The following is a 27,805-nucleotide window of genomic DNA, read 5'->3' on the forward strand; positions in this document are numbered from 1 at the left end:
TAAGTGGTTTGGCTAAGCGATTGTGGACCTGTGCTGTCTAACTTCTTCAGTGAACAAGCTTCTTATCCTTGATTAAGTGAAGTAACAGTTATGAGAGAAAATGGTATACTAGAAAGCGAAATTGAAAATTAAATCCTGAAATTAATTTAAAGGACCCAGATTTGGGCGAGATTTTAAAACGATGACTTAAATAAAGACAACATGGTAAATTATCCATAGCTGGGCTGCCTATTTGAATTATAAGTAGGATCATGATGTACAAGTATTCTAATTGCATTTTCCATTTTCCTCCTGCAGTTATTAGCAGTACATAGACAAAGGCTTACTGGCAAAGTAGAGCATTTTCCACACTGAGAATTTAGATTAAGGACCGCACTCTTCTGCCATTACCCTAGTCACTTACGCTCCTTGACCAGTTTCCTCAACTGTAAAATGAAATAAGTAATTTAGATTAATATTAGTCCTCTTCTGAGTTTTGAAATTAAATGATTCTAAAATTTCATTACTTTGTATTTATAGTCTATGTTTGTATATTCTTATTCCATAAGGTCCTAAAAATAGTACATGATGCTATAATTTCCTTAGACTGCAAAAGATATCGTTCTGTTTGTTTTGAGAAAGGGAACCTTTTTGTACTAATCAATTTCTTTTATAAACAGTGCAAGTTCCAGGGCCAGTGGAAAACCTGCAAGCTGTATCTACCTCACCTACCTCAATTCTTATTACCTGGGAACCCCCTGCCTATGCAAATGGTCCAGTCCAAGGTTACAGACTGTTCTGCACTGAGGTGTCCACGGGGAAGGAACAGGTAGGCAAGAGAATGGGCCCCACTCCTGCCATCTAAGGAATCAGATAAAGTAAAAGTAAATGAGTCTTTAAGGGAGAAACATGGAACTTGGCTATTCTATTGTGTGACATACATATGACCATTGAGATGTTCACTTCCAGGTGCTCAACTTCATGTGGAAAAAGATGCATAGTGTGTAGTTAAATAGGAAAGACCCAGAAGTGACCTTAGGATAGTGGAGTTCTTACCATGTGTTGTGAATTTGCCAAGCATGGCGTGGTCTTCATGCTTCCACATAAACAGCATGATAGGTATTTTCTATTAAAAAAATATTTGCCTCAGTTCTATTCAGAAACAATTCTAAGTCCCAAGCTATAGCATAAAATAAGAATTATTAAGAGCTCCTCCTATGTAATCATTCCATGTTTTTGTTTGTTCACTCTTCCTCTGCTATTTACCACTTATGTCCACCTTTCTAAGCTATCCTTTTTCCCTACACATTTTGGTCCTTCAATAATGCATTTCACCAATCCATTTTAAATAAATTAAAGAATATTGTTACACAAGATAGATGTGAGATATGAAGGGCTAAGTAATGGCTCTTCTAGAGTGAACTGGCCCTTATTTCTCAGTGACCTTCACCTCCAGAACCTCATTTCTACAGCTGTGAAGTGCTGAAAACAGTTCCAACTTAACCTCACAGCATTTTGAGAGAGAACAATTGTAGCAAAATATCTGTCAGTTTCAAGAGCTGTGGGTGTATTTCATCCAGAGAAGGAAGAAATCTATTGTTTCCTGGTAAATTATTCCATTCAGGGGACAGGAGCCACTCTCAGTTCCCATGGATTTACAAGCTGCCTTCTGCTGTCAGAATTTTGGTGTGGGTGTCAATACCGCACACCGTTCAATGAATTGGGTGGTGTTAAACAAATTGGAACTGACTGTAAAACTAGCGTGGTGTTGTTTTAACTAAGACTCTACAGAGGGGTAGAGTGGGCTTTAGTGGGAGAGTATGTGTCACAATTTAGATTTTACAACTCATAATAAGCCTAGAGTGTAGTTTTGTGAGAGTCTAATATCCAATTCACTGATTGCACAGAATGGCCACCATTTCTGCTTTAATGTGCCTCCTGAATAATGGTTCTGGTGTTTTATGTCTCCAGAATATAGAGGTTGATGGACTATCATATAAGCTGGAAGGCCTGAAAAAATTTACGGAATATAGTCTTCGATTTCTAGCTTATAATCGTTACGGGCCGGGAGTGTCTACCGATGATGTAACTGTGGTCACGCTGTCTGATGGTAAGTTATAGACGGTGAATTTGACTCACATCTTTGTTACAATAATGTAATAATGTTAGAGGTATGATTTTCAAGCTTTCCTAGCTTAAACTTTATGGGATATATTAGCATAAATTCGAAATTTGGCTAATTCACTCGAACTATCTATTACAATCAAATTTAAACTTTGAAAAGATGTACTTTCTGAGTCAGGGTGTCCAAATTAGTCATCTTCAAAGTGTGACTACGGCCTAAGGGCTCAAAATAGTTTTTTGTGATTTCCTTCATTACTATAAATACAAATGCATTTGTGCATGTGTGTGGACTCATGTCCATGGGCATCTTTCTTTTATTTCTCCTCCTAAATTGGGGTGGATGATTAAAAGTGTGAGTGATGGACAGTCCTCCTACATAAACCTCTTAATCTGAAAACAAGCCAGGAAGATTTAGGCCAGATAATCCCGTGTTGAAAATATTAAAACTGAATATGAAAATGTGTAGTTTTATTTGTACCTTGCCTAGCAAATGAAAGATTAGACATGTTTTTTAAATGCCATTAAAAAAAGAGGAAGAAATCTTCATGAGGAGAATGGATTTGACAAAGCAGCAGCTGAGGAAACTAGAGATCTAAGAAATGGGCGAGAATAGAATGTTGGAAAGTTTAATGAAAAGTAAAACCAGCACAGCAGAATATATGATATGGGGCCAGTGACAATTCACGCAGGTGCAGAAATGCAGAGATGTGACCTCCATAAATATTAAAAAGTTAGCACACTATTTCTTTTCAGCAATGGTTTCCAGTTGGTAGTTGTGATTCTATAAATTATTGATGTTTTTGAATTTCAAAAAAAAATGACTTTGTGTGTGATTCCTTGACCGATCCACCATTCTTTAATCTGGGGAAGTGTCTGGGTGGATATTTCATACAGTATCAGTGGAATGAGGAAGGGCATGAATATTTTTAAGGACAGCACAAAGACGACACAGGAGTAATGTTCATTTGCAATTTCAGTGTGAAAAATTTTTATATGTGATACCACTTCAGGATCACTTTTAATTCTTAAGCCCATCCATCTGATTCTGTTATTGAAGACAGAACAGAATATTTATTGGCAGAATAAATTACTTCACAACTTATAATTATGAAAATAAAAGGAAAACAACTGAAAATGAATATTTTACATAATGTATGTAGATTTTTTTCACACTCTGAACTGTAATTCCTGTGGCCTTATTCTCCACTTTGGTTTTAAATGTCAGTGAGAAGGATAGATTATCACTCATAATCCAAGAATTATCATTGAGAAGTTTTGCAAGATTTAGGATTTAGAAAATACCTGTCATGAAATAAAAGGATTTCCTGTCCCTAATCCCACAAGTATCACTGTGCAAGGGACCCCAACTTCCGTCTGTCAGATGCATTTGATAGAAAAAGCATGAACTTCAGGGACCCTAGGAGTGGGCACTCTGATCTCGTCTGCATTCATCTTTACAGTCAAGTCACCTCTTTCACTTCAGACTGATGTCCTCTCTACTGAAGCTGTCCATGCTGAGATCACGTATAGGTGAATTTAATTGCAATTAATAGTCACCTGCTTCCCAGTTCTGAGTCATAAAGCCCTCTTCTCCTTGCCTTTCGGGTTGGTTTAAAAGGGAGATGTGAAAATTAAATGGCTGATCCCTATAAGCACCTAGAATACGTGCTTGGCATACATGTAAATGTTCTCTAAGCCAGTGTCTCTTTCTCTCATTATACTAACTGTTCCTTATTATGAGGGATGATGTATTTCATCTTTGTATCCCTCCTAACTCAGTAAATATTTATTGAATTAATTAGACAGTTCAGCCAAACCTATAAAAATGACTGTTAAGTATGGACACATCTTTAGGACTTCCTATTTGTGTGACTAATTTAACCTGTGATTTGTCTAGATGCATGTGTTATAGAGAGCATTATACTTCCTGTAAGGCTAGAGAAATTCTTAGCATAAAAAAGTTATATTTGGGGGCGATAGGAAAGTGGAATAAAAGCAAAATGAAATGCAAGTAACTTTTTTTCAATCAGTTATCCCCAAAGTATACCTGTTATGCTATGACGCCTATAAAGATTTTATCCCGATGAGCTGTCGTCTCTAGTTTAGCTCTGCTTTAATTGTTTGGGAAAAAATCCTGTTTTTTGTTCAAATTCCTCTACCTAGTGTATCATTGGTTAACCATCTTCCACTTCTTCAAACCATGGGGACTGGAGAGCATCATTCTAGGCAACCTAATATTTCATATAGGACGGAATTAGTCTTGCCAATTTGTTCCCACTCTGTCTTGAACTAGTCAATGTGAATGGATTAGTAACAGATTTTATGAATTAACATTTGTTAGTGTCCGTGCCGGTCTGCCCTGTGTCCAAAAGCAGAGGGGCCAACAGCTGTAGGCATGTGCTTCTTAGAAACTGTTACCACTAATATTTACTGAGTGCTTATTAGTGTAAGCCCCGCTCTCTGCACTTTGTGATACTGTGTTTCCCCTGCTTTACAGATGACAGAGCTAAGACAGAGGTCACAAAAGCTGGTTAGCAGCAGACCCAGGGCGTATAAGCTAGTAAGTAAAGAGGCAGGATTCAATGTGGAAACATATTGAGTTTCTCTTATTCTGTAATAAATGTCTCATATTAGTTCCCTCAAGAAAAAAAGCTCATAACTATATATGTTATTTCAGTTCATAAATTATGCGTACAGGACAGCACACACTTGCTAAGGGAAGGAGTTCGTGTGACTGTATAGACTGTCTCTGGAGACTCATTTACAAATGTGGGAACCTAATCCGCTCTGCAGAATGCCTCATCACCATGTGTTTTAAACCAACCTGTTCCACCACAAGAAGAGGAGTTTCCAGGCCAAATGCCTCTGATTGGCTGTAATGAACCTATTGTAAATGATCAATTGCTTGACATTTTGACGAGAAAAGCAATGAACTGTGTCTTTCCTCTCTGCCTCATGAAACAATGAAGAATTATCAAACACAGGAAATAAAGAAAAGTCCCAACAGAGAATTGTAGATTCCACTCACTTCCACCAAGAACCTCACTCTGTGGCACCTATTTATTTGTAAATCATAGGGAAATGGATAGTGAGAATGAGGAAACAGCGACTGATAACTAAAAATATTGGAGGAAAACATTTTTGACTTCCTTTCCTGACTATGTAGGACAAGATCTTTATTATTTTTGTGGTTCATCCAAGACATCTGGAATAGTGCTTGACACGTAAGTCATTTAGTGAATGGCTATCTTTGAATTACTTCCGTGGTAGGATATTCACTTTTTGACATAGTAAACATTCATTACAAGTATTATAAAGAGAGTTGTACGTGTTCTTTCTTTCTCCTTCCATGAAGGAGTGGAACAATCAGAATGCAAGTAAGAGAAATAAAACACCTAGAAAACCCACAAAGAAAAACAAATGGCTCCTTTGTTAATAGAATCGAGTCACCAGGTGCTGTTTAGTAACCTGCATGCATCTGTGACACACAGATTTAATTACACACCTACCACGTAAAAAAGGGATGTATTTCTTCTCTTCACATTTTAAGAGATAATAAAGATTGCATTAAAGGGATTAAGCAACATGAGTGACCATTAGAATGACATATTTCATCATAAAACCATGCAGATCCTGAAAGGCACAATATCTTAAGCCTTTAAAACCACCCCAGAAAATCTCCCATGGGTTTTTATTGGTTTCTCTGGGACGGTTATCACCAGAAAGCTGTAATGAAATGGCAGTATTTAGCATCTCGGCAGGTGCTTTCTTGCCTAACAATTTTGGGGGCTCCCTAGATGGATAACTGGCCCCCCAAGCGAGAAAAAATAAACAATTATTTTTCATCTCTCCAGGAAAATTTTGAAGTGCCACCTGGAACCACCTACCTGATTATCATTATGAACTGTGAAAAAGACATGGTTTCACTTTTCAAAGAGTTTGCTTTTCATGGCTTTGGCAATGACCATCTCACCTTGCTTTCTTTCTTTTAGTGCCAAGTGCCCCGCCTCAGAACATCTCCCTGGAAGTGGTTAACTCGAGGGTGAGTAGTGGAAATGTTTACAGATTCCTTGCCTTCACCTGTGTAACACTGAGTCAGCCACCTGCTGTGTTGGGTGAATGGTGGTTTTCTTCTGTGTGACGAAATGTTCTAGAACAATGCGGTGAGTGGCCCTGATCCCACATCTTCCACCACACTGAAATTTATTAAAGGAAGGATTTGTTTGCTTCTAGTACACTTGATTTTTACAAATGTTACAAGGATTAAAGGCTATTCCACCAGGTAACAAAGTTGTCTGCGTACCTATACTTACCAATATAGGGCATAATGTGCTGGAAGGAGCCATTGAATGCAAGGATGAAACAAGCAATTAAAAGAGGAGGGATAGAGAGAGACTTTGTTTCCTTGTAGACTTAATTAGAATAGAATATTTCATCATCATTCCTATTCTTTCCTTATGAATACAGACATTGAAGGCTGTTCTTGAAGTCTCATAAGGTTACAATTATAAAGCACTTTTGGCCAGTGATTAGTGTTTTCCTGGCCTGAGAAGCTGATATAACTTTCAAAAGGGTTTAAATTGGGCTACATATTAGCTGAAGATAAGTAGTTTAATGGCAGAACCAATTCTCTAGAAATATCTCGGTATTTCAGGTGCTTCTCACTCAGTGTTGGAAATAAGCCAAAGCCATGTAGTGGAGTGGAGCAGAAGAAGGTTGGTTTGGTTTGCCTCTGTCATCATCTGGTTGTGTATGCTCAGAAAAGTAATTTCACTGTCCCTGGGCCACAGGAGTTTGGCCTACCTGGTCTCTTAGCTCTTAGAGACAACAGAGAAATTATATGGATCTTACAGAAGGTCATACTCTGGCTTTTAATCCTAGCTTTCCCTTTTAATAACTGTTTAAGATGTTAGAAAAGTTTCCAACCACAACAAACCTGAGTTTCTATATTCATGTAGTGTGGGTGTTAATCTGTGCTTGATTGATTGATGACGGGGAAGCAGGAATACAGCACATGCAGTGGATCTGACTTAGCGTCAGTAGCTGTTACTTCACTCACCATGCACTTCCTTGCCTTATTTTGCAGAAGTCTCTTATGAAGCCATATTTTGTGATTCTGATCAGACCTACCTCTGTCAAATGAATTTATAGTTTAGAGCTAGTGAAAGGGCTCTAAAATTGTTTTCCTCTTATGTATTTTAGGCACTATATTGGATAAGATTGAGTAAAACAAATTTAAATTTAGAAGGGAGAAAAATACATGAACTCAGGGAGGAAAAAAATGAACAAAAGGAAAATAACCAGAAATAAACGCTGCCCTAAAAACGACACTGTTACTCACAACGGCATTAAATGTTTTGCAGATGTGCTATACAAATGAGAAGATTGCCAAATCAAAGTCAAGTGGGTTTTTTTGCAATAATTGTAGGTTGCTAATGAATGAAACTTGGAGAACATACTGTTGCTTATTTTGATTTCAATGACTCATTTTTATTAGAGTTTTTATCCACTTTACGTCTTTCCTTCAGGGCAGAACATAGACATTTCTCTGAGCTCTTTTGTGTGTATATGCTTGTATTCCTTAAAAGTCTACTCCTGCAAAGGAGGCATGTTTTCTTATGAAGTGTGAATGAGGTATTATTGAATGGCTCTGCATGCTCACTGTATTTGAATATGAATTTATTCCCTTCCTGAAGAGGGAACTCTTTGGTTGCAAAATTGACTTTTTCAACTGCTTTATATATATGTATGTTTGTATACAAACATCACCGCCCATACTCTCCTGTGATCTACACTGCTTACAGCTGCCAAACGGAAACACCCTGCTTCCCCTGCCTGATGTTATCTCGGTAACGTTGCACTACCGGCAAATTTAAGTTGTCTGTGAGCTTTACAGAATGAAGACCGGAGGTCCAGGCACTGGAAAGCTGCTTTTTACTCTCCTCTCCATCCCCTGTTATCTTGTTTTCTAGCTTTTAACGAATACAAATGTTTCTTCTTGGACTGCTAAGAAGAGGAAAGGAACTGGCTGATCAAAACACTGTTGTATCATTCCTAGGATATTCTTACAGAGAAAGACAGTAACAATATTCTATTTTGATATTCTTTTATTTGAGACAAAAGAGAAGTTCTCAAATATGCTGATACTTGCCCCTGACTTCCATTTCAAGGGAGAAAATTTGCTTAAAAAGAAACATTGTAGTTGAATGACTATTGTTTTCTTTAGACTAACAGAATTACACCTTTTATATTATTCATTTTACTTGGGATTTTTATTTAATATGGAAGGAATAGTCACTAAAAATTTTTATTCTATATGATAGCTGCAATTATGGGACATAATTGATCATTTTATTGACGGTTGATGAGGAAATTTGGTGGCGCTAATATGTTCACACACAGATGGCTCGGATTTCTGTACAGAACTGAGAAGTCACTACAAGGTATAAAATGACCTTTATGGATATCTGTCATGGTTACAGCCACCTATAAACCAATTGGACCGAGACATCATGTTCCAGAGTATGCTAACAGAGGGGTCCTCATATATTTAAACAAAAGAACCAAAGGGATTTTTGGTACTATGTTGTCTTTGAAAACTTAGTGTAATAGATTATCTTTATAATTCTAATCATAGAACAAACTAGATTCCCTTTCAACAGGCTGCCTGAGAACAGAAATTTTATTTTGAAGGAATGACTTGACCTCTAGATATTAGTTTTAGATAATGGTTATGATGAGATGCTTATTTCTCATACTAATTTTTTTTTTAAAGAAATAACATCTTTACCAAAAAAGAAAAAATCGTGGTTTCCAGTATGGACTTTAAACAGTGACTTTTTATTGGGAAGGCTTTTTATAAGGATAATTTTCTTGAGATTTTACTTTGAGCCTCAATTATTACTTGAAGAAATAAATATTACAACTTAATTAGTTGACTGGTACATAATGCACAAGCTTGTAGAATGCAAAGGACTTATTAAGTCGGCCCTTGGCTATTTGCCGACATTTCAATACAGAGGTTCTCAGAATAAGACATTTAGAGTATATTGAGATACAAGGTGTTTGACTCTTTTAGTTGCTCTTTGAGATCTTGGAAAGTCACTGTGCCTTGGTTTCACTTATTCTTTCAAACTTTACTGTGTACTTACTCCGTATCGTGTGTGTGTGTGTGTGTGTGTGTGTGTGTAAATAATGCTAGAGACATGACCCAGTCTTTGCCTTCTTGGAGCTCACACTTTCCTAAGAAAATCTGTGAGAGAAAATTCAGTTTCCATCTAACCACATTTAATCTACTGTAACTCTTCAAAGTTGACATTTTATCCCCCCTTGAAAAACTGAGAGTTGGAGAGAATCTCTGAGGTCTCTCGTGGCTCCAGACATCTTTGATTTTATTTTCACTCGTTATACCCTTTCTCAATGGTTTTACCTCTACAGAATTAGAGAAAATGGCACAAGCATATTGATTGAAGTATAATGGATATTTACTTTATACTTCATCAACTGAGATATTTATCAGCTGAGCACTATCGGGAGGTTCGCAAGGAATGAAATATTAAAGCGTAAGGAAAAACAAAGCCTAGTGTATCACCAGGAAGAGATTGCTGTGCAGGTTTGGATATTTTTAGATTCAGAATGTTGGATCCTCTCCTTGTATCACTGTGCACCTCTCTGTTGTGGAAATTCTTGTCCTTCATCTACGTGGATATCGTTACATTGCACTCCTGAAAGCGGGTACCCAGTTAATCCCTCACACTTCAACAGTGTGTGTGGTACCGTCACTGCGACAGTACAAAATATGACTAGTCGTCTTCCTCCATCTTAAAGCATCTCATTCTCCTATGTTTCAGCATGATTTGGCTTGCTTACATAACTCGAAAATTAGCTTAAAGATCATACAATTCCCTTCACCCAGAAACTACCCTAGAGGGAAATTAAAATAGCAACTTCCAATTTGAGAAAACAAACTGGTCACTTTGGCCCCAGATGTTTTACTGTTATTTATTTGTTGATGTGTTGATTGACTGATATATTGATAATATAGAGGGAATCTTAAGTGTTGTATCACTGGATGGCCTCAGAGAGCCATGCTTCTGAAGATGTGGTGTGACAGGAAGGGTTTTGACTGCTGTGGTTGTGCTGTTGATAATCCTCCTTTCAACAGAAGTGACAGCCAAGTGGGTCATTTGCATCTGACTCTCCACTTGGATATTTCCTTGGTGGGTACTTTGAGCCTAAGTGTGAAAGTAAGGAGAGGAGGAGAAACAGGAGGAATGGAAAACAAAGAGCCAGTGTGACTTAAGATGTTAATTTACAGGTCTTCCTTTTTTCTGTTTGTGAAATTGGGGTTGTCTTCTCTTGGGTGTTCAGAGGGCACTTGACTTTATGCTGCTCCTTGAAACCACACTGGTCTCACAGGTGTTCTGGGACCACTTCTATTTCACCATGATTCTTATAAATGTCAATCTCCCTCTTCTGTGTTGTACAAAGGCCTCAGATAGCTCATGGGGAAAAAATTGTTTTCTTTTTTTGTTTCTCTCTGAATTATTCTAAATCTTGCAGAAGATACACTTCAGCCACTGAATTATTTGGATCCAGAGCTCTGAGACCTCCCCTCACTAATGTAGTAGTGGGTTTCTGAAATAAATTTAATATGGAGAAGGAGATATAGGACTTCGATGATTGATTCCATGTACAGATAAGTCAGAAAATTGCATTTACAATCATATTGACACATAACAAACTTCACACTGGTTTTTGTACTCAATCATAATGCGCAGAACATTTCTGCTTGGATATAGTATCTTGCATTCAGTTCAAGTAGATACAGATCTCTTATATTTATTTCAGTAACTGATGACTTCACTGACCTATTCCATGACTTCTTTGAAAGTAGATAATGCCCAGGGAACAGTGATTGAAACTGCGGAAGGGTGTGAGGGTAGGAGCATCATTAAAACGCAGGGATGTTTCCCAGTAGTTTGTGTGTGCATGTGTGTGTGTGCGGCACGCACGCATGCACACATGTATGTATATATGTATATTAAAGTATAGTCAGTTTACAATGTGTGTCAATTTCTGGTGTACAGCACAGCTTCAGTCATACATGAATGTACATATATTTGCTTTCATATTCTTTTTCACCATAAATTACTACAAGATATTGAATATAGTTCCCTGTGCTGTACAGTATGAACTTGCTGTTAATCTATTTTATATGTATTAGTATCTGCAAATCTCAAACTCCCAATTTATCCCTTCCCACCCCATTTCCCCCTGGTACCATAAATTTGTTTTCTATGTCTGTGAGTCTATTTCTGTTTTGTAAATAAGTTTGTCTTTTTTTTTTTTTAGATTCCACATATAAGTGGTATCATAGGATGCTTTTCTTTCTCTTCCTGGCTTCACTTAGAACGACAATCTCCAGGTCCATCCATGTTGCTGCAAATGGCATTAGTTCCTCTTTATGGCTGAGTAGTATTCCATTGTATAAATATACCACAATTTCTTTATCTTGTCATCTGTCAGTGGACATTTAGGTTGTTTCCATGTGTTGGCTATTATAAATAGTGCTGCTGTGAACATTGGGGTGCATGTATCTTTTTGAACTAAGGTTCCTTCTGGATATATGCCCAGGAGTGGGATTGCTGGATCATATGGTAAGTCTAGTTTTAGTCTTTTGAGGCCTCTCCATACTGTTTTCCATAATGGCTACACTAAGCTACAGTCCCACCAGCAGTGTAGGATGGTTCCCTTTTATCCACACCCTCTCCAGCATTTATCGTTCATGGACTTCTGAATGATGGCCATTCTGACTGGTGTGAGGTGATATATCATTGTAGTTTTGATTTGCATTTCTCTGATGATTAGCGATATTGAACATTTTTTCATGTGTCTATCGGCCATTTGTATGTCTTCCTTGGAGAATTGCTTGTTTAGGTCTTCTGCCCATCTTTGATTTGAGGTTTTTTATTATTAAGTTGTATGAGCTGTTTATATATTCTGGAAAGTAAGCCCTTGTCAGTCTCATCTTTTGCAAATATTTTGTCACATTCTGTAAGTTGTATTTTTGTTTTACTTATGGTTTCCTTTGCTATGTAAAAGCTTATAAGTTTAATTAGGTCCCATTTGTTAATTTTAGCTTTTATTTCTGTTGCCTGGGTAGACTGCCTTAGGAGAATATTGTTAAGAATTATGTCAGAATGTTTTGCATATGTTTTCTTCTAAGAGTTTTATAGTGTCTTGTCTTATATTTAAGTCTTTAAGCCATTTTGAGTTTATTTTTGTGTATGGTGTGAGGGAGTGTTCTATTTTCATTGACTTACATGCAGCTGTCCAGTTACCCAACACTTCAACATTTGCAGAAGAGACTGTCTACTCCATTGTATGTTCTTGCCTCCTTTGTCAAAAATTAATTGACCAAAAGTTTGTGGATTTATTTCTGGGCTTTCTGTTCTGTTCCATGGATCCCTTTGTCTGTTTTTGTACCAATACCACGCTGTTTTGATCACTGTAGCTCTGTAGTATTGTCTGAATTCTGGGAGGGCTATTCCTCCAGCTTTATTATTTTTCTTCATTCTGCATCTTTTTTGATTCCATATAAGTTTTAGGATTGTTTGTTCTAATTCTGTGAAAAATGTCATGCGTAATTTGATGGGATTGCATTAAATCTGTAGATTGCCTTGGGTAGTATAGTCATTTTAATTATTAATTCTTCCAATCCAAGAACATGGGATATCTTTCCATTTCTTTAAGTCATCTTTATTTTCTTAGTCAACATTTTGTAGTTTTCCACGTATAAATCTTTCACTTCCTTAGTTAGAAAACTAGAGGCCAGTATTGTTGATGAACATAGATGCAAAAGTCCTCAACAAAATATTAGCAAACAGAATCCAACAACACATAAAAAAGATGCACCATGATCAAGTTGGGTTCATCCCAGGGACACAAGGGTGGTTCAACATATGCAAATCGATTAATGTGATACACCACATCAACAGGAGAAAGGACAAAAATCACATGATCATCTCAATAGATGAAGAAAAAGTATTTGATAAAATTTAGCACCCATTTATAATAAAAATTCTAACCAAAGTGGGTATAGAGGGAACATATCTCAACGTAATAAAAGCTGTTTATGACAAACCTACAGCAAACAGTACTCAGCGGTGAAAAGTTGAAAGCCTTCCCGCTAAAATCTGCAGCAAGACAAGGATGCCCACTCACACCACTTCTGTTCAATATGGTATTGGAAGTCCTAGCCAGAGCAAGTACACAAGAAAGAGAGATAAAAGGGATCCAAATTGTAAGAGAAGAGGTAAAATTGTCATTATATGCAGATGACGTGATACTATATGTAGAAAACCCTGAAGGCTCCACGCAGAAACTATTAGAGCTGGTAAAAGAACTCATTCAGCAAGGTAGGAGAATAGAAGATTAACATATCGATAGTTATTACAGTCGACTCTTCCTGGGTTTTTTTTTTTTTTTTGTCTAGAATTTGTAGAACAGACTGGATATAAAATTTTATATTATATTAAAAATCAAATAACATGATAATTTAATGAGACTCCCTGAAAAATAAAACTATGTTTTATCTTTTATTTGCATAGAACCCGTTTTCAGCTATCTGCTTTCCTACTTTTTTTGAAAAATACTTTTTTATTGTGTTAAAGTATATGTAACATAAAATTTACCATTTTAACCATTATTAAGTGTACAGTTGAGTGGCTTACATTCACATTATTGTACAAACATCACCACCACGCATTGCCAGAACTCTTTTCATCTTGCGACTGAAACTTCTGTACCCACTGTATAGAAATGCCCCATTTGTACACTTCTTTCAGGTTCTGGCAGCCATCATTCGACTTTCTGTATCCTGATTTATTTTTATAAAAGAGTGAGGAAACCAATTCACGGAAAAGTTCCTTACTGCCTTTTCACTTTATCTTAATAGAGAAATGGAACACTTTGAAAGCTTTAGGTCTTCACTTTCACAGGGAAATGAAGGATTTAACGAACCATAGTGGGTAGGAATGTAGGCACATACTTTAATTGGCTGGGAAGAAACACTTCTCTTCCCAACATTGATACTGCTTTCAGAATACTTCTGTCCCAAGATCCGACCTTTATGAATTATTTTTTTAATTGACTGATAAAGCCAACTGTCATAGTTAAAAATAAGGAACCAGAAATATATGCATGAGGTTGTTCTGAAGTGATTCCAGAAACAATTTTGGTCACCAGCATCAGTTTTATATCTCATCACAATTTAGACCAGAGCTCCTAAACAGCCGGTGGCTAATTTGATCCTTTGATTTATTTTTGAAGTTCCAATAAGTCAACCATTTCCATCTTTTGTTATTGAAAACACAATGAAAGAAGAAACTATGAATGGGAAGGATATTAAGATAGTAAAAAAAATAATTGGGTAATGAATTTAAAAGAATGTGAATGTATCATGTCATTTTAAATGCATTCTGCAAATACGCTGAATAAGACAACACTCTGGAAATTCTAAGCATATCTTTTTATCATGCTAACACTCATTTTCTTAGAGCTGTTCTTTTCAAAGTCTGTCCCAAAGGATACTTATTTCATGGTACTTTTAAAAGCAATGATGTTCTTTAAAAATTGTGAGAAAAACAAGTCCCTTACAGGCTGTGAAAAGTTTTGATATAATTCTGCTTTGCCCAAAGGATTTCCTTCTACAAAAGCATTTTATACTAAATACTATCTTTAAAACTTTACCAGTCACTTATCTTAACGTCATGATATACATTCCAAACCAGAACAATGTACTTTATAAATTGGGCACCCTCATCTCCACAAAAGTAATTTTTCACCTAATTAATTTGAAAAAAATATAAATTTTAAGTGAAAAAAAGAAGGAAAATTAAATTTATAAAAAGCTAAAAGTGAATCTAGGAACAGTCTTTATAAAGTGCCTATGTGCATTAAGGAATAGCAGATTAAGAAGTGTCTATTAACACCTATCACGTGATTTGAATAAATTCAGACATGATTAAATCTCCATTTCTATATAAAGTTTTTATAATGTAAACAGGATAGAAAAAAGATTTTCTAAAATGTTCTTATCTTCTTATTTCTAATACTTAAAAATACATATTTTTTTTGCTATTGTGTGTTTTAAGGTTATTATATTTTGCTCTTTCCAAATTTCTTCTAGTCACTCCCACTCAGTATACCTGCACCAACGATTATGACAAAGAATCAAAAGTGTGTGATCGAATGCCATTCTCTTTTGAGTTCCAGTCCCACTTTATTACCACCTTGTAATTTGTACTTCATCACCCACATTCCTAATGGATCCAGTTCTGGTTGGCTCTGAAGGCAAAGCTCACTTCAGTCTTCCCATGAAGTTTAATGAGATTTCTCTCGAGTCATACATTTTTGAAATGTGGTAGGTTTAATAGTGGGCTTAAATTAAGTGAATCTAGGTCCAGTGATAAGGTCTCTGATTTTAATTTAGTTCTTGGAAGTTGCCCTTATAGTTGGAAGGGTTGATTAGTGAGAGGGCGTGAATAGATTCAGTCCTACCAGTTGGTAAAAGCAGTTGCTAACCATGTGATATGATTTTAGAGATGTCGAAACATTCATTTAATTCACTAGTATGGCTTAAAATTTTGTTTATCTTAGAAAACAACCATTCAAAAAAATCTTTCATCTGAAAGATTTAAGACATTAGCATATTATTGTAATTAACATTCTTGACACATATTTAAGGAGCAACTAATTACTGTAGTAGTAGTAATAATAATAATAATAATAATAGCAATAACTAAGTTTTTCAGCAGGTGTTTTGTGCCTGGCAATGTGCTAGCTCTCTTTACTCCTTATAATAACCCTGTAAGTATTATTTTTTAAACCAGTTATTGGAGTGTTAACTGAGCTGAGCTTTTTCCTGGAGAAGCTGCAAAGAAGACCGTCAGATGTCCTTCTAAGTTAAGCACAGTGATAGGAAAGAGGGATGTAATTTAAATCAGATTATCTTGGAAGGGACTTGTAAGAAGATGACGCTTGAACTAAGACAAGAATATGAGAAAGGGCCAGTTTTGTCACACTTAGAATGAATCGTTCCAAGTAAAGCTAACAGCTGGTGCAGAAACCTTGAGAGAGGAGCTGTCTGCGCGTGACTGTGAACTTGAAATAATAGTGGTATGAATGGATTCTAGGTCACTGGATCAGGACTTTATAGGGCTTTACAAGGTATGGTTAAAAAAAAATAAAGGGATTCTGTTCTGTGGATGATGAAAAGGATTTTCAAAGGGGAGGATCACATTGGCTGCTGTGAGGATAATTACTGGGTAATAGGGCAGAATGGAAGCAGGGAGACCAGGTAGGACACAGTTGAGTGATCTGTGTCAGATGATTGTAGCTGAAACCTGGGAGTCATTAGAGCAGATGAAAAGAGAAGTGGGAAAAATCATATGTGTTGCATCCAGAACCAAGAAGATTGGCTTATGAATTGGACCAAACACACACATACATGCACACACAAACACATGGAAAAGGAAAAGAGAAGAATTAAGGGCAGAGACTAGATTTTGAGTGAATTGTTGAGTTGTTTAAAGAGATAAGGATGAGTGAAGAAAAAACTTGGTTTAAAGGGAACAATCAGGTTTTGGACATTTTGAATTTGAGATAACTCCCAGACCTACAATTAGGGATGTCAATCATGAAGACTGTTTAGTACATGAGACTAGAAGTCTGATGAATGTCCAGGAGATAGAAATTGAGGAGTCACTGTCATATTGATGACACCTAGGGAGACATTATGGTTAGGAATAAAAGGCTAGATCTTGGGACACGACACATTTACAGGTTGGATAGCTGAGAAGGAATAAGAGTGGGAGGAGAAAACAGGGAGGGTTAGTATCACCAAAGTCAAGGAGAAAGAGTGAGTGTTTCCAGAAGGCAGGTGCTGCTAACTGTGTCAGGTACCGATGACAGATACAGTAAAATTACAGCAGCAAAATGACCACAGTGGGAGGGACAATGAATATGGAGAAGAAGTTAAGGGACTGGGTGGAGTGACCATAGATGATGATTTTGAGAAGTTTTCCTCTGAAGTGGAGCGAAGAAGTGAACAGTGGTTTTAGGAGGTGGTAGGCTTGAGGGACGTTTTATTTCTTATTTGTTTTATTTATTGTTGTTTAGTTTTGAACACGAGAGATACTGCAACCTTTGGAAACAGTGTGGCATAGAGGGGAATATTGATGATGCAGAAGATGGCGTGGGAAGTTGCAAGGGTGCTTGCTTCTGAGGAGACAAGAAGGCAGAGGATCCAGCAGACAAGTGGAGGGAACAGATACATCCATCTTGATACGATGAGCCAGGAAGGAGTGGACGTGGAGGCAGTGGATGTACCAGTCAGTTTGGAGCTGGGAAGATGAGATGTATAAGAAAAGATCATCCCCAGGGGATGAAGTATTGAGGAAAGGGAAAAAGATGAACAATAGGTATTTCAGACGATAGGAGATCATAATATGCATAAGTAATATGGACTGACCATTTAAGATTTGTTGTCATGAATTTAAAGTGAAATTAGCCGACACAGTTGTGTTTTTCTTCCCACGACTGGTTGCTTGGTTGTTGGGCCAGGGCAGGCAGATGGTTGGGTTTTATTCTGTCCGGAGTTTGCCAGAGGAGAAGGGGTGGAGTTAACAGGTTTTGCAAGGGGGTGATTAAAAAGAAGACCACGGAATCTAAACTGTCTAATGAAGAAAAGGAGGGCACAGCTGGGTGGAGGCGTGGAGGTAAATGAGCAGTGATAAGGTATTGGATTGTATAGTTGTCCTCATTTTACTAAGGAGACCACTCATGCTTGGAGAAACTCGGTAATGTGCCCCAGTGTCACACAGGGAGGAAGCAGCAGCAGTGGGATTCAAACCTAGCCTGGATTATTAGTCATTTGGCCACACTGTCTGCTAACTACAGGGTCTTACAAGGTAAGGGAAACCAGGCGGGATTCAAAATAAGCTTTGCCTTCATGTGGTTTAAGTTCTCAGTGGCAGTAGTTCCCAAGCAGAAGGTAAGGTCTAGTTTGGCAGCTGGGGAACGGATTAAAAGATTAGTAGACATGGAACTCTTTGGAAAGCATAGGAAGAGATGGTTGTAAATGCTGAGAAAGGAGAGCTAAGAAGGGGATTTAAATACACACACACTTTCCCTGACTTTCCGGAGTGATTCTGTGTTTAAGCTTCTGACTCTCACAATGATGTCTTTCTCTCTGATAAGCCCGGGAAAAAAAAAAAAAAAAGCACTTTAGAGGAGCTGCAGTTTAAGTGAACAAAGCTGATACCTCAACAAACTCTGTTAGGCAATCTTAAAAACTTCTGGCATTTCCAAACGTAATTCTGTTTTTTTCCTCAATTCCAAGTTCTAGAATATATTTGTTGTTGAAAGTTTGAAAGGGAAAAATTGAGGTCACAGAGAAGAGCTTTACCTCAGCCCTCAAGGTTTGTCAGCCATGAAATAAAGCCTCTGATTGTTTTAGCAGCTGTGGTCTGGAACCATTAGGAAATGGGTGTTGTATTCAGAGAAAACGCAGATCCAAACACTGGGCATATGTTTTATTAGCAAAGGTTGTTAATTTAAATAATAAACAAAAGTAAACGAAATCGGCATAAATTAGATAAATACAGAGCAAATGTGGCCAGGTGCATAGTGCAACTGTCTGAGAGTATTATTTTAAGCATAGTTGCTTTAGCAACCGAATTAAATCTAATATGTCTTTCCCCTGAGGTCATTTTAGTTTCATCTCATTAAAAAGCCCACTAACATTATGCTATTGGAATATATACTCCCAGTAATGCTCAACATTCAAACCTACTTTTTTCATTTATTAGGCTGTTCTTTCACATAGAAAATGATGAATCCTCCTTAGTTTTCCAAAGCATCACTCAGTCCACTGGAAAACTGTGTGGAATTGATAATCCAAGAGCATCGTCTTCATGATTCCTGAGCACTTTATAGAAAGTACTCTACATACTGAAAACAAATGGATTTTTCAAATACATCGAAAAGTATGCAACAGTAGGTTAAAAGGTATTGAAGGACAATTCAGTATTTTCAGAAAATTAACTTGAGATCATATTACATATCTGATCTTAATGGAACTGGAAGAAATTGCTTGTGTTTTCTACAAACAACTTTGTTCCAAGGTAAACGATGAGAAATTTTGTGGGGTTTGTGTGTGTGTGTGTGTGTGTGTGTGTGTGTGTGTGCGTGCATAGTAACTCAGTTCCTCCTACCTAAATGTTTCTCATCTTTCAGAGAAATCTGTTTGACAGGCCATTTTGTGTTTTAGTGGAGGGGCAGTAGCTATTAACGAGATAGTTGTCTATTTTATTTTTACACAGATAAAGTTGAAGAGACACACATAGAAGGGACTTATATGTGAAGAAATGTCTCATACTGACTTTAAAATGCACCTTTCAAAAAAAAATGAAGCTGACCATAGATTTTTATCTTTATGCATAGATGAATCTGAATGCTGCAAAGTGTATGTGTGTGTGTATATATATATATATATTATATATATATATATGTACTTACATATATATATATGTATACACACACACATACAGATAGGTCCATGAGAGATGTCTGTATTTCAATATTTCCAAGTTGAGTTTTCTTCTTTGTACTTCAAAGAAAGAAAAACAATTGTGTTTCATTTAAATGCTAATCAAATTAAAATCAAATATAAGGATACTTAAAGGAAATATTGTCAGTTTAAAAAATATCCAAGTGGTCTCTTAATTTGGAAGCTTTATTAGAGAAAAGGCAACAAAGAATTTAAAGATTATTCCTGTTAAAATCTTGGGTTAATCCTTCCTTGTGCTTATTCATTGGTATCTTCATTTATTCGTTTGTGTGTTTCATGATAAACATTCATTGAGTGTATACCATGTGGCAGGTACTAGCTAAACGCTTCAGCTCCACTGGTTTAATAAGAGGTCTCTCTGCTTGTCAGGTAGGAAATCTCGACAACTCGATGATGAGCAGCAGCGAATGAGAAGCCGACAAATGACAAACACCTGTGATCGAATAGATTTTCCAATCTTATCTAACAAATTAACTTTTCTACCTGTCATACAGGGAGCAGATGCTTGCCCCTTGCATATTGGGTTAGAGGTAGCTGGGGCACTTCTGATTGTACTTAGCATAGATACATTCAGAGATGTTCTGGGCGTATGAGAGACGAGGTCGAGAACGCTGGACCTCAGCCCCAGGTGGGACTGCGTCTGCTCATGGTCCCGCTGTCCTGGAAGTGAAGCTGAGCGTGGCTGAGCCGGCAGGTGCAGGCTCTCAGCTCCTGCCTGGAGAAGGGGAAGTTGAAAGCCCAGAGCCGAAATTCTCCGACTTTAAGGAGTATAAAAAATCCCACAAGGCAGGTGCTTGTTTGAAATGCAGAAACCCTTGCCCTCCCTCTGAACACACACACTTCTGGCTCAGTAGACCTCCTGTCCAGAAAACTTCTGTTTTCCGATAGCAGCCCAAATTATATAGATGAGGATGGTCTACAAATGCCACTATAATAATGTCTAATTAGATCAGTGGTTTCAAACTTTTTTAATACAACAAAATCATTTTTAAAAACAAAATTTTGCATGGCATCTTGGTCTAATATGGAAAGGCAGAGATATGCAAAAGAGAAGATGCTGTCATTGGTCTTTCAGGGATGAGGGCAGTGGGGTGCTGCAGCCAGCTTATAGTGACTCCCAAGATCGGTTGTCAAAATTTTAAGGAATTTTGTGAGCCCATTGTTAAATATGACCATTATTAAAATTAGATTATATAAACTTACAATTAAATAATTTCTATTTTAAGAAGGTAAAATTTAAAACCTATCGCCCCCTCACAACTTTGCTACATTTCACTACTGTCTATGCCTGGTGGTCATTTACATCCAGTTTGCGTGGAGAGAATAATGTACAATGATGGTGCTTTGCGCACCTCTTCTAAACTCTGCTTCCAGTGACATCATATTGGTGGCTTGAAATTGCCCTTGTCGGGTGTATTTATATCATAGAATTCAGCCAATACTAAAAATGAAGGCTTTTTTCTCCCAGAGAGCTAGTTTTTAAACACTTGCTCATATTCCACTGGACAAGAATGAGTGCTGGGGGGGGGGCAGTTTCTTAGCTCATCCTCACTTCCCTCAGTGGACTCTAAAGCACCTCAGAAAAACAAAATATAGTTAAAGAAAAAATGGTGACCTAATTATATGGTAGCTATGAACATGAAAAGGTGAAAAAATCAAGAAGGAAGGAAGAGGAAAATCAAGTCCTTTACCACAAACACATGCATTTAAAAAATCTGATGGTGAGATTAGGAACCTTGACACTCTGTTCATAATACTAGGGAAAACACCATTAAGGTAGATCCAAATAGCCATCTGCTGCTGGCTGTCTTTTTTTCTCAGTCTTTTTTAACAATAACGATTAGGTGGAGAGAGGGGATATACGTACATATATGTATGTATATATGTTTGTATGTATATCTGTATCTCTCTATATATGTGTTTTCACAAATTACACCATCATCGTTTAATCCAGAAAGTGGTCCATCCATCTTCAGTGATTATGATGAATGATAAACACCTCTGTGCCTTCTTTGAAATGCAAGTGACCATCTTGCATAATAAAGCCACACTCAGCGTTTACTTCCCTAAGTGACAAGCTTTCTCCTACTTATTTCCTATAACCTACACTTTCGTCTTTCCCATAAAATTCAGTATGCTCCCAGTGTAGAAGAATTACACAGTGCCTTTAATAATATCTTCATGATGAATATAAATCATTTCAGTAGTAATGAATTATTCTAGCCCTTTAGAAATAGAATGATCAGAATTATGTCATTTAGAAAACAGTTTTTTCTTAAGGGGTTTTAGTATCTAATTTTACATAATAATGTATAGTCTTATGTCTGTCACTTGGCCATTTCCTCATTCATTCACTTTTATTGATTCATTTATTCAACAAAGAGTTATTATGAACCTATTTATTTATTTAACAATTAGATACTGGCGTCTCTTAAGAGGCCTTACTTACCTTGAAATAACCTGAAATTTAGGTCATTGACATAAACCATCTGATTTGCAGTATGTTAAGCTAAATAGACCAGTGTGAATTTTTTTTTCTTATTTTGAATGATACATAAAGGGAGCAAATGCTTGCCTTAAAATTAACTTCACTTAAAATTACAAAATATTTTAAAATTCTATATATAGAAATTTAGTTGAGAACACCAGATGAAAGATGACTTCAACCCATCATTGTATGAGTTCTCTCTATAATTGCTAGTGAATACCTTGACTTTTAGAAATGTCTGCACTGGTGAAATAATAAAGCTTCAGGTCTGCTTTTCCTTGAGGTATATGTAGATATGTCAACTTTCTATTCAATTCATAGGTAAAATGAGCATGCCTTTTTCTGAGAGTATTTTCTAGATACCTCATTTTGATTTGGAATTGATTTTTCCCTCCATGCCAAGGAAAACATGAATGTCCAGAACTTTACTGTGGGCTAGAGTTTGACAGAGTGACACACACACAGAGTCAGATGTTGTCAATAAGAAAACATACTTATTCTCTGATATGTGGGTCTTGTGAGAAACTGACATTGATGGGATGTGATGCTCTTGAGCCAAAAGGAGGAGGATCTATCATCTTGTCACATCAGATTTCGTTCAAACTAAGGAAACATTTTTGTTATGATACTATTCTTGGGAAACAGACTTCTGAGTATGTCCTGGGATCTTCGGATGAGAAGTTATAAATGACTATAAAGTGTATGAAATAGTACCTGTCATAATAAGCACATGATAAAAGAAATTCATGCTTATTGTAACTATCAGTATCTGTGCCCGTGAAATGGACTATAAAGCTAGTGTTTCAACAACGCAACACATCCTATGTTTACCTAATGCCAGCAATCAGCAATCCTTTGCCTGACTTTGCAGAGAATTATGACTAATGTTGTAACCGCTTTAGAGAGGCTCTTTTCTTAAATGAACTTGAGATTTATTTCAGTTCTGAATTTTCTTTTGGAGGGACTGATTTTCCGAGCCCAGAAAATCATGTGTAAGTACATGTTAATTAGATTCAAACTTTTAAATCTATGAGTCTTGCATAAATTCTATTCAATGATGGGTAGATGGATCTTTTAGTATTAAAAAATTCATTCATTCCACTTTCACTAATTTATAATCTCCTCTATCACATATACAACAATATCTACAATAACAGAAACAGAATCACCAAGAATATATCATAAACCTGTACTTTTAATTTTGTTGATTCATAAAATAGATGCTAAAAGACTCTTAAGGGTCTGATTCTCCAATCATCCATCTGATATTTGAGTCCCCTTTATAAAACCTTCTTCTAGCCTGAACTGTCCTGGGGACAGTGAACTTTTTTTTTTTTTTTTCCTCTCTAAGCAGCCATTTTTGTTACATGTAGTTGTCTTCCAGAAATTTATATTCAAAATGAATTGCTCTGTCTCCCTGTAACATTCATTCATTTGTCACAGTTATTCCCCTTGGGACTGTAGGGAACAACTCTAGTCAGTCTAGTGGCTTTCTCTTTTGGCACTATGAATATTTGAAGATGTCTGTCAAGCCCCCATTTCCTCCACAGATTTTTCTCCACATTAAATGTCCTTAGTTTCTACAAATATTTCTCATTTGCTTGTCAGCTCCTGACTTGATATGTCATCCTCCTCTGCATAGTTTATATATGTCATTTGATTATTAAACATCCCTTTAGGGCACCTTCCTCATCTTAAATATTACATTGTTTGTATAATGTACACTCACATCGATGTTGTGGGTGGTCACATCTTGTGGACGCATTCTAGAGGTGATTCTCTACTAAAAATCCTTTTAAGTATTTCATGAATAATGCTTACAAACTACATCTCCTTAACTCTCTTCACACCAGCCTTTGTCTGCTTTACATGCAAAGCTTCTTTATTTATCTTTTATTACACTTTGTCTCGGATGAAATCCATTACAGCAACTTTTCAAGGTCCCCTGGAATCTTTATGCACTTATTCAACGTCAATAAACGAAGATTGCTCGGCTACTTGGTATGTGGCAGGCAATGCATAACATGCTAATTATCTGGTCCAATTATTTGATACATCACCCAGCTTCCATTGACTTCCTTGTTCCCAGCAATTCTCTCTCCTGATTTACTTTGTCCACGACCCCCAGACCATACTTTGTTTCTTTCCCTTGAAGAAACTTTCATTAAAAACCTTAAATTCTAAAACCATCCTAAGCAATGACTCCTCTTTCCTTTCAGACCTGTACTGTGTTCAAGTCTCAATAAACTGATTAGCTTCATAAATACTTTCCTTTCATTTTTTTTGTTCCATTTATCCTTTCCCCCTTTGTCTCACTCTTTACTTTGAAATTGGACCTTGTGGTTAATTGTGTGACTAATCATGTTCACCACTCTCGAGATGATATTTATTTTGTTTTGTTTTGCTGTAATACCACTGCCATTTATCTCTAATCCTGTGAACTCCCTTGCCTGTTCCTAAAGTCCTAAAGCTAATGAGCATTATGGGAGAAAACTCTACAATGACTGAAATACCTAGAGCGGAAGGACCCTAAACAAGCCACTAATCCTTTACTCGCGTTGACATTTTCCAGTTCTTCCATACAGTCATCATATTAGTATTAATCCAGTACTCCTTTAGTCTTCCCTATATCTCTCTAGGTCATGCACAAAAATAATTCAGAGATTTATTCCACCCTACACCAAAATCCACATTTTTGCCCATATTCAAAAAGTCAGTTAGTATGTAGGGGTACATTGCCCTAACCCTGTTTCATCAAAACTAAGTTATATCAATAAACAGTTTTTCTATACATTTTTTCAAAAGTAATTAAAACTGATTCATGTAGGTAATTATTCTAGTCCCATTTCATCTCATTTCCTATAGTTTCAGGGTCAATACATTTGTCATATTCTCATTCAAATCCACACAAAAGGAGTTGGTAAAAAGGAAAATTGTTCTCCTGTTTGACTTCCTGGTTTTCCTACTGAACTACATCTGATTTTTCTTAAAACTCTTCTGAATAATTTTTGGCACCAAACGTGCACCATTGCTCATGATTGGTATAATTCTCTTTTCTGGGAATAGTTCAAGGGTCAATACAGAAGCAAGATACAAAAATGAAATAGGTATTTTTTCTATTGTTTCTAGTCTCAAAATATATTGGCCAGAGATGGGGTTTTTGTTTTTGTTTTTGTTTTTGTTTTTTTTGCTTCATGACCCCCAAATGACACAAAGCCTGGCCAAATATACCACAAAGATCATAGGTATGCCCTACAGGAAACCATCAGTCTTTTAGACAGTGACATAATGATGTATTTGGATGCACTTTAGAAGTAAAGTAATACAAGCCCGCGCCCATTTAAGAAGAACTGTATAGACATGTCTAAATCCCTCAGCAACTTAGTTATAGACCTGGAACTCAGATCTCAGTTGTCAATGTCTCCCTAAACTAGTACTTACTGTGTTCTGTACAGAAAGACATTCTCAATAACTGATAGAGCCTTTTAATACCTAAATCTCTAGGGGAAAAAAAGTAACTTGTTTCATAATGATTTGTTTAAAGCTGAAGCTTTTGATAATCATATGGTTTGTTCCTCCCTTCCTTTCTTCTTCCTTATAAATATATTCATCTTATTACTTAGACATGACAAATATGTGTAACAAAGGGAGAATCACATAATTTTGGTTCGACAAACCTCATAAGTGTGTGGAAGGATGCCCTCTAGATAGCCAATTTCCATTCTTTTCATTCTAATGTTAATGATGTTATTTGAAGTTATTGGATGCACAGCATCAAATGACATTATTTCAAGTGACTTCATGACAAGGAGGGTACGCTGTGTAAGGAATATTAAGTAGAGGTTCCCAGGTATTTTTCCATTTAAAATGCAAAAGGAGAAATGTAATTACTATTTATTATTTAGTTACCTAATGCCTGCCCATCCTGTCTTTCTGAATTTGGCCCGGTAACTTGTAATTAAAAGAATCATTATCCCTGCTGGATGTGGCCACAGACTCACATTATTTCTGTGAAAGCCTGTCTGTTTTCTCACTTTAATGAAAATTCAAACCTCTGAGAATGGCACGTGGCATGTAGAATTATTTTTCTTTTGTCTGAACAGAGTTACAAGGGAAAGAACTCTTAGAAAAGCGAGTCCCTATTTTTTTCCCCATAAATTCTTGTCTTCCAGGTATCCATTTTCTCTTTTTGAGAGGATTGATGAGAACATGTGAAAATACGACGCATACCATAAGACCATAGGTTAGTGAAGCAGAAGCAGAACAACCAGGCTCCTCCCAGACGGTTTGGCTTTTTCAAATTGTGGTAGAATATACATAACATAAAACGGACCAATTTAACTATTGTAAGTGTACATTTCATTTGGATTAAGTACATTCATATTATTGTACAGCCGTTGCCACTGTCTTCAGAACTTTTTCATTATCCCAAATAAAACTCTATACCCATTAAACAACAGCTCCCCTTTCCCTTTTCACTCATAGTGTTCTACTTCCGGCCTCTGAATGTGCCTGTTCCCGGTGCGTCATATAAGTGCGGTCATACAATATTGGTCCTTTTGTATCTGGCTTATCTCACTTGGCATGTTTTCGAGATTCATCCATATTGTTGTTTGCTACAGTAATTTGTTCCTTTTTATTGCTAAATATAATTTCATTATATGATAGGCCAAATATGTTTATCCATCCTCCTGTGGTGGATATTGGATCATTTCCAGGTTAGGACTATGGTAAATAAAACGGCTACAACATTCTCAAATAAGTATTCCATTGATAGAAACTATCTCTTGGAGAAGTATCTAGAAGTAGAACTACTGGCTTAGGATTTAGGTGTGTATCTTTCATAATTGGGAACAGTTTTCCAAAGGGGTTTGCCAATTGGAACTCCCACCAGCAGTGTATGAAAGTTCCAGTTATCCAATCCTCCCCAACACGTGTATTGTTAGACCTGTTAATTTTAGCAAATGTAGTGGGTAGATAGTCATATCTTATTGTGGCTTTAATTAGTATTCCTCTGATGACTAAAGATGTTGAACATCTTTTGATGTGCTTATTGGCCATTTGAAGATTTCTTTCCCATTTATTTAAGCTGAATTGTTAATCTATTAAATGATTGATTTTTGAAATTCTTTAACATTCTGGGAACAACTCCTTGTCAGATTTTTGTATGGGGAATATTTCTCCAAATCTAAGGCTTTCCTTTTCAATGTGTTAGTGTTTTCTTTTGATGAGCAGATGTTTTTAATTTTGATAAAATTAAAGTCATCATTTTTCTTTTAGTATTAATACCTTTTATGACTTAAGAAAGCTTTGTTTACCTCAACAAATGAAGACACTCTTTCATGTTGTACTAGTTTTTACACTTGAGACTGTGATCTATCTTGCATTAATTTTTGTGTATAAGATTGAGGAAGAGGCCAACTTTTTTCTTTTTTTTTCTATATAATTATCCAGCTTTGTTAGCACTATTTGTTAAAAGACTTCCCTTTTCTCATTGAATTAGTTAGTGCCTTTGTTGAAAAACAATTGACATTTATGTTTGTGTCTGTTTCTAGACCCTGTTTTATTAATGGGATCTA

The 27,805-nt window shown here is 36.5% G+C and overlaps 1 protein-coding gene across 5 annotated transcripts in view; it reads left to right on the forward strand.

Annotated features, from left to right (window-relative positions):
• The window catches only part of DCC (DCC netrin 1 receptor), a 984,533-nt gene that overhangs the window by 718,873 nt on the left and 237,855 nt on the right, over nt 1-27,805 (forward strand). For all 5 annotated transcript variants that reach the window (XM_064480349.1, XM_031441886.2, XM_064480347.1 and 2 more), the window contains 3 exons: nt 660-808; nt 1,951-2,089; nt 6,096-6,145. In XM_064480349.1, the coding sequence (XP_064336419.1) occupies nt 660-808; nt 1,951-2,089; nt 6,096-6,145 (338 nt within the window). The remainder of the gene's footprint in view (nt 1-659; nt 809-1,950; nt 2,090-6,095; nt 6,146-27,805) is intronic.

Source organism: Camelus dromedarius, chromosome 28 (genome assembly GCF_036321535.1).
Source record: "Camelus dromedarius isolate mCamDro1 chromosome 28, mCamDro1.pat, whole genome shotgun sequence".
In the NCBI taxonomy this organism is placed as follows: domain Eukaryota; kingdom Metazoa; phylum Chordata; class Mammalia; order Artiodactyla; family Camelidae; genus Camelus; species Camelus dromedarius.